Source organism: Lactuca saligna, chromosome 9 (assembly GCF_052625555.1).
Source record: "Lactuca saligna cultivar CGN05327 chromosome 9, ASM5262555v1, whole genome shotgun sequence".
Taxonomy (NCBI): Eukaryota; Viridiplantae; Streptophyta; class Magnoliopsida; order Asterales; family Asteraceae; genus Lactuca; species Lactuca saligna.
The window spans coordinates 185,411,261-185,422,813 of NC_136425.1; the positions used below are offsets into that span (position 1 = coordinate 185,411,261).

The 11,553-nt window shown below is 38.7% G+C and overlaps 1 protein-coding gene across 1 annotated transcript; it reads left to right on the top strand.

Moving 5' to 3' along the window:
• Window positions 1-207: 207 nt before the first annotated feature.
• LOC145017028 (uncharacterized) lies at window positions 208-3,335 on the top strand. Its single transcript, XM_078975139.1, has 5 exons — window positions 208-476; window positions 566-2,562; window positions 2,639-2,888; window positions 2,963-3,249; window positions 3,282-3,335. The coding sequence occupies exons 1-5, from the start codon at window positions 404-406 to the stop codon at window positions 3,333-3,335; spliced, it is 2,661 nt and encodes an 886-aa protein (XP_078831265.1). The 5' UTR covers window positions 208-403.
• Window positions 3,336-11,553: the final 8,218 nt, after the last annotated feature.

Consider the following 11,553-nt stretch of genomic DNA (forward strand, 5'->3'; position numbering starts at 1 on the left):
ACAATCCATTTATAGTTTAGTATACAAAATTCACAATTTAATACAATCATAATATCACTAAGACAAAATTTCACGATTGGTCCCTGTGGTTTACACAATATCGCACTTTGAGGACTTTCTAGCAAAAAGTCACGCGAATGGTCCTTAAGGTTTCATTTAATTGCGCGATTGGTCCTTGACTTTAACCCCGTCATTTTTGAGCCGTTAGTGAAGGGGTAAATTTGTCTTTTCATCTTGCAGTCACTCTAATAATCGATCATTATGCACATATACGCATGAACTCTGTAATTAAGTACAAAGATCATCTTCCTCCTTCCTCAGCTACCCATTACCCTTTCGCATTCATCTTCGTCTTCTCCAACAGAACACAAGGCAGAGGATCATCTGTCGATTGAAAACGATAATGGTGTTAACGTTATGGTCACTTCGTTCCAAACACACTAAAGCATCAAATTATGATTTGGAAAGGATATACCGTAAGTGACTTACTAAAGTGATCTTTGATTTTCTCGATTTGATATTATGCCCAAATTGTTGAAAATTTTTTTGTTATTCTTTATTTCAGAGGGAACAAGCAACTATTTCACTCTGAAAATCCATCATGGTGGGATATTCACGAAAAGCCCTGGGAGAAGGTACGTAGATGGAACAATAGACTATGTTGACTTCGTAGATATTGACGTATTCTCTGTGCATGAGTTGGATACAATGGTTCGAGAAATAGGGTACGTAGAAGGGCAAACTTTGTATTATCATTTTCTTATTCCAGAAGTCGAGTTGGACTTTGGTCTGTTACCTCTAGGAAATGATGGGGATGTGCATGTATTGTCAAATTATGTGGAAAAAAATAACCTTTTAAGTATCTACATAGAGCATGGGCACACAAGGGTTAACAGTTATTTTTTGTCCCCCACCAAGGTTATTATTGAGGAGTTGGTTACTGATGTATCCCCTGAACTAGATAGGAACCAAAAGAAGGGAAAAGTTGTTGGGTCTTCTAGGAAAAAATTAGACTACTCCCAGTCCATTGTGCCATATGGAACATTTGATGGACCTTCACAAGTGATACAGGATAGTGAGCCAGTTATGGATGATGAGCCAGTTATGACTGATGAGCCAGTTTTGAATGATGAACCAGTTATGACTGATGAGCCAGTTTTGAATGATGAACCAATTATGAATGATGAACCAGATTTGAATGATGAACCAGTTATGAATGATGTACCTGTTATGAATGATGAACCAGATTTGAATGATGAACCAGTTATGAATGATGTACCTGTTATGAATGATGTGCCAATCATAGATGACCAATATGATGAGCCAGTTATGAATAATGATCCAGTTGTAGATGATGAATATGATTGTGGGGATAGTGCAGATGAAAGTGATTTTGATAGTCAGCATGATGCAGAAAAAATAGTGTTTGATGAGGAACCTTTGATAGATGATGTGGAGGTGAACATGATCAACTTCTGTAGTGTACTTGATGAAGACATTGACTTGGGCCAGCTTGATCCGACAAACAATAATACTAAGGAAAAGGAAGACATTGAAGATGAACGTTTAGAAGTCTTAGACAATGATGTATTTGAGTCATTTGCTAGTGAAAAAGAGCCTAGGAAGAAATTGTTAAGGTCCATTCTAAAACCAGTTGCTTGTTCATCTGGTGAGGTTCACACTAAAGCTTTTAAGATTGGTCAGACGTTCAAGGAAAAGGAAAAAATAAGAGAAGTTATTGCCAACTACTCTGTAAAAGAAAGGAGGGATCTACATTATGTAAAGAATGACAAGACAAGAGTTAGGGTAAAGTGTAGGGGTATTGTTCCTGAATTGACTGGTGACAGTAATAAAGATAGGGGCAATTTAGTACTTTCCCAGAAAACAACTTGTCCATGGGTTCTTTTTATATCTAGGGCAGATGAGAAACAACTTTGGACTGTCAAAACATACGAAGATTCTCATTCTTGTTTGCAAACAAGGACAGTGAGGGCTTGTTCATCTAAGTTTCTAGCTAACAACATATTGCATCAAGTTGAAAGTAACCCCAAGATCCCTACACGTGCTTTACAAGAGGAGTTAGTACAGAGGTATTCACTTTCAATATCAAAGATGAAAGTATTTCAGGCCAAAGATATGGCAAAACAATATGTTTATGGTGATTATGAAAAGCAGTACGGTGTTTTGAGAGAATATGCCATGGAATTGAAGTCAAAGAATCCAGGAACAACTGTGAAGATAGATGTCGAAACTGAACCCAATGTGTCTTCTGAGACAAGGATCTTCAAACGGATATATATATGCTTAGGTCCATTGAAGGAGGGATTTAAAAAAGGTTTGAGGGATTTTCTTGGATTTGATGGTACGTTTTTGAAGGGTCCCTTTCCAGGACAAATTCTTACTGCAGTTGGGCTTGATTCGAACAATGGCATTTACCCAGTTGCATATGCCATTGTAGAGACTGAAAATATTAACTCTTGGACATGGTTTTTGGAACACTTGGGTGATGACTTAGATTTGAATTCTTCATCTAACTTCACTTTCATTTCAGATCGGCAAAAGGTACCCTCTAACTTTTTATTCACTTTTACTTTTTTTTATTATTTCATTTACTAACTTATTTTAATTGTACTCACAGGGAATCTTGGCTGCAATAGAGAAGTTATTTCCATCAGCTGAGCAAAGGTTCTGTTTAAGACATGTGTATCACAACATGAAATTGAAACACAAAGGAGATGAATTGAGGGAAGCAGTATGGTGTTGTGGAAAAGTATACAACATACCAAAATTTAATAGGGCTATGGAGAAACTGAAAAAGCTTAACCCAGAAGCACATGAGTGTTTAAGTAAAATTCCTGCAAAACACTGGGCAAGATCCCATTTCTCTGGTAAGTATCATACTCTTTTCACTAACATATTTCATAACTGATTTCAGTAATTAATTGTTTGGTTTTATATATAGGAAGGGCATTGACTGATAGTTTAACAAATAACTTGTGTGAGGTATTTAACTCCAAGCTAGATGAGGCAAGGGACAAGCCTATAATCACTTGTTTGGAATATATTAGAGAATACCTCACAAAGAGAATAGTAAATGTTCATAAGGTGCTAGACAAATGCAAAGGTTCTCTAAGTACAACTGCAACAACAATCTTAGAAAACAATAAGACAGAGGCAAGTAAGATGAGGGTTCTATTTAATGGAGCTGATAAATATCAAGTGACTGGTCTATGGATGGAGCAGTATGTTGTGAATTTGAAAGAGAGGAGTTGCACTTGCAGGAAATGGGACATTACAGGTATTCCATGCCAGCATGCTATTGCTGCAATGTATGATAAGATGCGGAATGGGTCAGAATGTGGAGATCCTGAGGCTTGGGTGAGCAAATGTTACTGGCTCAGTACATGGAATGCTATGTACCAACACACAATTGACCCAATAAATGGAAGGAGCATGTGGCCTAGATCTGATTGTCCAACAACCCTTCTCCCACCCAAACATCACAAACAGGTTTGTTGTCATACATGTTTTGTTTAATTTAACTTGAAACTATTTAATAAACTTGTTAATATGTAACCATATGAATTTGTTTATAGGTTGGTAGGCCAAAGAAAAAAAGGAAGAGGGCAGTTGATGAGCCAACTCAAAGTACCAAGTTAAGTAGGAAACACTTGACAGTCACTTGTAGCAAATGCCACAACAAAGGTCACAATGCTAGGACTTGCAAGGGGCAGGGAGGTCCTAGTGAAGCTGGATAGGGGGTGGACAAAAGAAGGGAAAACATGTTGTAGCTTAGTTTGTATTTCTAAGTAATCTTTTGCTATTATGTCTAATTAAAGTTAGAACATGTTTACTAAGTTTGGTTATGGTATGTCAGTCAAAACAACTACTTTTGATAGGTCTTTTGGGTATTCTATGTTTGATGGTTAATGGTAATGCTACTTTGGTAATTAGTTTTTTGGTAATGCTACTTTGGTAATTAGTTTTTTGGTAATGCTACTTTGGTAATTAGTTTTTTGGCTATGTTACTGCACTTTAATAATCAACATTACACTTACATGCAATCAAATTGACAATTTCCTTCCTTGCTAATATAATATCCATCACATTAAAACAAAACATCAAACTTACATTACATATTATATCTGTTACATTTTCTTGTCCCAACATTACATACAATCATAGGGAAAATCCTTCAAAAGCTATGACAAAATGGGACCAAAAGACAGATTCCAAGTTATAGATTCCCCCCCCCCCCCCCCCCCAAATGCTTCTTGATTTTTTACTTGAAAAGGTAACACACCATGAAAAACAACCAACTCAGACAAAGTAGCCATTTCACCATCATCAATCTTGCTTCGAGATTGTTTCTTCCACGCAACAACCCTGGAATCACAACAGTTGACCTAGGGCACATGGGAGGGTCGAACCATCCAAAAAAGCTACATGTTCCTCCTAACCTTGAGCATGACCAAAATCGACGACCTGGGTTCAAGTCAGTCCACGATGTCACCAAAATCGCCGGCCTTCCACAGTGGCATATCACCATCTTCTTCAATTTTGGAATAGAATGTGAGTAGGGAGGGAAGAACAGAGGCAAGGAACGAGAAGTAGAAGGATACAAAGGCGGAACTTAAATTATATACTCTGATGCACAACAAGATGAAAAGACAAATTTACCCTTTCACTAACGGCTCAAAAATGACGGGGTTAGGGTCAAGGACCAATCGCGCAATTAAATGAAACCTTAAGGACCATTCGCGTGACTTTTTGCTAGAAAGTCCTCAAAGTGCGATATTGTGTAAACCACAGGGACCAATCGTGAAATTTTGTCTATCACTAATTCACTAATTTAGGAAAGCCTAACCCAAACTCTACCACCACCACCAACTACCACATATTAGCACCATCCATTTATGTCAACGTCATAACCATCATTCATTTCCAACCAAATCTGTGTATAAAATCATAAATTGTTAGCTTAATACTATATTTAAGAAACTTATTAATTCACTAATTTATAGTTTAATGCAACAATTATAAAAACTAATACATTCTTACATATTTACTTCACAAAAAAATACTCACAAGAAAATTAATACAAATATTTATATTTTAACATAAAATTCATAAAAAATCACAATTTAATATAATGCATTCACAGCTTAATACAATCAATACACAAAATTAACAGCTTAACACAAAAAAATACTCACAAGAAAATTAATACAAATATTTATATTTTAACATAAAATTCATAAAAAATCACAATTTAATATAATGCATTCACAGGTTAATACAATCAATACACAAAATTAACATCTTAATTCATAACTTAAAAAACCTAAATTCACATTATTTTAGGAGTCACTAATATAATAAAAAACACGTTTAAATTCACATTAGAACTTATAAAAATTCATACATATATTGCTTAAAACTTATAAAAAATTCATTTAATCACAGCTAAAACTTACGAAAAAAAAATCATACATTCACAAATTAATATTTACAAAAAATAATGTATTAACAACTTAAGACTTATAAAAAAAATCATACATTTACATCTTAAATTTTCTTTCTAATTGAAACAATCAGATATGTATAAAATCCATGCATTAACAACTTAATAATTTGTAACACTGTAAATTTTCAAATAAAATTTTCAGTTTTAAAATCAAATAAACTCAATATCTCATTTCCCAGAAACCACCAAATGTATAAGTTGTCAAAACACAAGTCAACAATGTTTGATAAAATCCCAGAATCCTCAAAGTCATGATCTCTAATTGGTGTGTACAATCAAGTCGACGCCTTCCTGTGATACTGAAAAGTACCTAAAACACATATCACATAACAGGGTAAGCATGAAGTTTAGTGACTTTCCCAAAATACCACATACACAAATAATAAGTCTCTTATGGCTATAGCTTGGCATAGACCCTCCGGTCTCACAGCTCGGTGTGGACCCTCCGGTCATGTGTCTCAGTGAAGACCCTTCGGTCTCATAGCTCGGGTTGGACCTTCCAGTCATATATCTTAGTAAAGACCGTCCAATCTGACAACTCGGTTTGGACCCTCCGGTCCTAACTCAGTAAAGCACAGAATAATATAGCATATATCACAAAGACAAAATGCATAATATCATATAACTCAGTATAAGCACATAGGACCCTCTGGTTGATAACTCAAATAAGACCCTTTGGTCACTCAGTATTACCACTCAGGTAAGTATAGTGAGAAGACTCACCTCGTATGATGAACAACTCCTACAAATGTTGTTGCTGCACTCCGGCCTCTAACACTGAGCCAAACCCACAATTGACTCAATTAGGATCTAAGACCAAACCCTCACTCATTAGGTCTAAAGATAGTCTACTAACCGGCCAATAAATAACCCAAGCCTATTGGGCCCACAAAGGCCCAATACTAAATGGGCCCTCCCAAGGCCCAACCTTAAACTTAAGTCCAAATGGAAAGCCCAACACAAGGGCCCAAATATATATATATATATATATATATATATATATATATATATATATATATATATATATATATATATTCCTCTTATCCAAAAGCATCCAAACCTCAGGGAAGCTTTATTACAAGCTCCTAACTGATAAAGTTGGCGACTTTATCAGTTTGCATGTCTTAATGGGACCCAACTTCCAAAATAACCATTAAGACTCTCTTAAATCCTCTTAACACGTACATGAAGAAATCTAGACGACTAAGTTCTCATTTTTATGAATCAAGGCAACCCAATACACTTAAAAGGACAAGAGATTTGCTCTGGAGTTTAGAAGACTCACAAAGTTCCAATATTGGGACATAAACCCATAAAAATGGACCCAAAACAAGAACTAGCACAATAATGAGCAAGTTTCGAACTTTATACCTCTAGAAGATGCGCCAACAAGGCTAGAACTCAAATCCACAAGATAAAAGCACAAGCTATCCTATTTCAAGACTCCTTCTTCACCAAGAACTTCACCAAAAACACTCAATTGAGCTACCACACTCACACAAGCCATGGAAACGAGATTAGGGTTTTGAGAGGAGTTAGAGGCTAGAAATGGTGGCTGAAAATGAGGCCATCATGTTCCTTAAATAGGGTCACCTCAAAATATTAGGGTTTACATTCTCAGCCTGGTACGCCCAGCATACTAGGTGGTCTCCGTGTCCATGTTACGCACATAAGTACGCTGTGCTTACACATACTTATGCCCTGTGTACTCATTTTCCACCAAATTTCTCAATAAGGACTAAACTTGCCAAAACTTCAATCTATCATAGCTTCTTCATTATAAGTCTGTTTCTAATGAACCTCATATCCATGGAAAGGTGGCGAGAAGCCCTACGCTTCTAGTAACTTGTTGTAGCCTCAAGGCTTCCTCATGCTTGGGTTACAACCCATGAACCCTAAATCACAGACGATCCGAAATAGGATGTTACAATTCTCCCCCACTTAAATTAGATTTCACCCTCAAAATTGCTCTTTACTAACACTCAGATCATCCCAAACAACCCAAGAAGCGCAACAGAAAAATCAGAATGTAACATGACCTCCCCAAGACAACCAAAGCCAACAAAAACCTCCAACCCAAAGAAAAATGAACCTCAATACTCTCCCCTCAGGCACTAAAAGAATAACCATGCTCGATCGGAAATACCCTCTAATATCCATAACTATAATCCCAACTTCCCTTCAAATGTCCCTTCCAACACTGTGTACCTGGTCAGCTCCCAACCTAAGATTTGAACCTCCGAGGCTACCCTAACACATCCGGTAATACGACTTCACATTTGTTCAATCCAACCAAGTTGTCTCAACCAATCACACTGGACTCACGGTCACCAAGTTTGCTTTGCCCTAAGCGATTACTACTACCAAATTGAAGTCGCACCTCACCTCCGACCTCTATCGTATACTAATTTCTACTTCATGTGTATCGTGGTTCTCCTCAAACCAACGAACCAATCCATCCAGGTATAAAACATCAGATGGGAAACATCCCCACTCCCAAAGATATCTGTCTGAAAACTCCGAAATCCCAAATTGCCTGTCCTCCATACAGATAGAGCCTAAACTCAACACAAAAATTGGAACCACTTGTATCCAATCTGTTACTCAACTCAAGACCTGATATCCGCGAATCCACACATACATTACTCCTCCTATCCTTTCGATTTGCGACAACTTCTCTCTCAATCGAGATAACATGATTTCCTACCATCACAGAGACCCCAGTCCCGCCCCTGGTTCGGCCACCAGGTTCCCACGAACTCATTTTGCAAGGCTACCCAGGCTTGATAACCCCTCTATGCCACACCCTAACTAGTAAAGGATACGGCTCCCCGTAGTTTTACAACACTCTCTCACTGACTAACAAGTGCTACGGCTCCCCACAGTCTTATGACTCTTTCTCACTAACTAACAAGTGCTACGGCTCCCTACAGTCCTATGACAATCTCTCACTAGCTCGTGCATGTTGTGACTCCCTACAATCTTACGATACTCTCTCTCTCTCTTTCTCTCTCTCTCTCTCTCTCTCTGACTCATGAATGGTACGACTCTATATAGTCTTACGATACTCTCTATCTCTCTTACTCATGTATGCTACGACTCCCCACAGTCATACGATAGTCTCTCTCTAAATCATGTATTCTACAACTCCCCACGGTCACACGATACTCTCTCTCTCTCTCTCTTTCTCTCTCTCTCTCTGACTTATGTATGCCACGGCTCCCTACAGTCACACGTTACTCTCTCTGACTCATGTATGCTACGGCTCCCCACAGTCATACAATACTATCTCTCTGACTCATGTATTCTACGGCTCTCCGTAGTCTTATATTATTCTCTCACTCGCAATGGGCTCACCCTACAGTTTTTCCGTGACAGTCTTAAGTGATTACTCCCACTCGGATCCGCTCACTCTCTTATCACCCATAATCTCATCATCAAGTCGTCATCACACTGAGTTCACTATCTCATACTTCGTGGTCCAACATAATTAGGTGCACACACCTACCCAGATTATGCATCACTACTCTTGACGAAAGGTCTCATAGACAAGGCATTTTCCTCAGTACAGTTTCACCCTTGTATAATCCCCGTCTGGCGACAAATAACTTATGGTCTCACATCTGGTAAATATGGTCGCTTGATGTTACACTTGTCGTCTGATGAACCCTAGTCTCATAGTAATCCAACACTTTAGGGCATTATACTCGAATACCTCGATACACCATCACAGAATCTCACGATGTCTTGCCACAACCACTGATCTTCTACCCACACAACACGAACCATTGAAGTACTCCAACTCACAATTTGAATTACATAGGAATCGTCCATGACTGAGAACACATTGACAACAATCCAAAGCACCATCCTATACTGATCACGCCCATGCGATGCTACTCGTACCAAATATGAAGTTAATTGAAAAATCAACTACTGCCCTTCCCGGAGTACAGATAACAATCTATACATCGAACTATCAATATCTCAGCAATCAAATCTTGACCTTAGCAACCCAAGTGTCTTAAAACTCAAACATTGACACACACGAAAAAACACAGAACCTAATCGGATTTCTATCCAACGGCCCCAGCCGTAAAAACACTCATTCTCTCCTGAGCGTGTGCAACATGCATCATCTCGCTCTGTAAGTTTCCTTGACTACCACATGACCCCAATCTCATACACTCGGGTCGTAGATCCCCATAGCCCAAACTTATGTAATGTAGCAGATTGAGAATCCTCCTTACATAATACCCAATTCTCCCCCACTTAGGGTTCGAACCATCGTCCATTGACATACCAAACCGACCACACTACACACTGGCTCAACAGATGTACCATTCTAGACTCATGGAACATACCACGCAACACTCGATCACCTTCCAGATAATGATCGAATAACTTCAAGTATCCTGAATCTCAGATGAAAACCTCGGAGTCCTCCCAATGTGACTGCCTTTAGTCACCCAAAATTTTGTACCGACACACCACTGGACATCTCGACTATCCTAAATTAGTTACGACTCTAACCACTTACCATCGATACACAATGTAGACAATGAAGGCCACCGCTCTGATATAGTCCTCTTGATTACTTGGAACTGTTGCTAAAATATGCCTTACTATACTCAACTAAGGCATATCTTTGTCCTCAACCATCTCAGTGCCCTCTGATGACTCCCTCACGGTATAAGAAATACCTTGCAGCAGACATACCACAAAATAATCTGGTAAAAATATCACAACTATATGCTTCCCTACGGGGTTTACCTCCAAACTCTGAAAATAGGAAGGTCGTTATCTCCTTCGCTCCACATGGGAATCAGAAATAGTGTAATTCTCGTCATAGAAAGTGACATATCATCCATCGCCCAATCACTCAACCTAGACCGCAGTCCTCCACAAGGCATTAATTCCACTTCTCCTTGAGTCATGCGACTGCAACTGGCAGCTCGCCAGTCAGACCCTTCGGGATCTAACTCAATTCTCCTCACAAGGTAGATCCCTATTGAAGCTCGATTGACATGGCCCTTTAGCCCACAATCTACTATACCCACTCTCAGTCTGAACAATCACACCGGATAACTGGTAAATATGGAAGCACACTCTGCTACAAATCATAGCACCCGAACCACGTTATCTCCCCTCAATCTGCTACTTAGAACCCCTGGAATTCTCCCTGTTTTGAGTATGAGTCCTCTTCTTTCAGTAGTATGGGCCTATACTACCTGCCACATCTACCCATACTTTCCACACGGGTCATCCTAGATCTTCAAAGTAGTTTCTCGACCTCCTCGATCACCCAGCCCCTTTATGCATGCTCTCTCTCCAGCGAATACTCACCTCTAAACAACGTATTCATCGCACTAAAATTACTCCCTAGGCTCTCCTAGGTTCTCACACTTCCGTGCCATCAATTGTTGAAGAACTCCTCATGATACCAACCATCTACCTCCCGAATTTCGCCATATTCACTTAGTAGCTGACTCCCATCATCTAGAGTTCTACAAAGCAAAAATCAAGCAACATTCAGGCATCAAATATCCTCTACCAGCACATAAAGCCACTCTAGCTTACAACTCCCCTCGCTCTATCCACAACTCAAAAGGCATCACCAAACTCAGGCAACCCTATTTCTCATGGTTATCTAACTACCCACTCAGTAAATTCCTCAAATGCACATATAGATATCTCTCCTAGATTACTCCTCTACTCAAAGCTCTCTCTAAAAGATTCCTACTAGGAACTCCTACTCAGCACATACATAGAGAAAATAGCAGATAATATCAATCAATAGCATCCCCTAGGCTAAGGCATCATGAATCAGGCAACTCTAGCCCTAATTTCTAAAAATACCTAGCCTATCCTCTAGCATTGTCACACCCTCAAACCGGAACAGCGTAAAACGTTCGGGGGCGGATGACGTCATGTACAGTATCACAATAATTGCGTAATAGTAATCAAAGTAAAACAACCATGATATTGATAAAGTATAGTTTTACATCTGTGTTCAAATCAATGTT

Excerpts from the sequence above, each read along its gene's own strand:
- LOC145017028 (XM_078975139.1), top strand. The coding sequence starts at position 404 with ATGGTGTTAACGTTATGGTCACTTCGTTCCAAACACACTAAAGCATCA. Across the intron at positions 2,563-2,638 it reads TCATTTCAGATCGGCAAAAG|GGAATCTTGGCTGCAATAGA; the intron begins GTACCCTCTAAC and ends TTGTACTCACAG. Across the intron at positions 3,250-3,281 it reads TATGGATGGAGCAGTATGTT|GAAATGGGACATTACAGGTA; the intron begins GTGAATTTGAAA and ends TTGCACTTGCAG.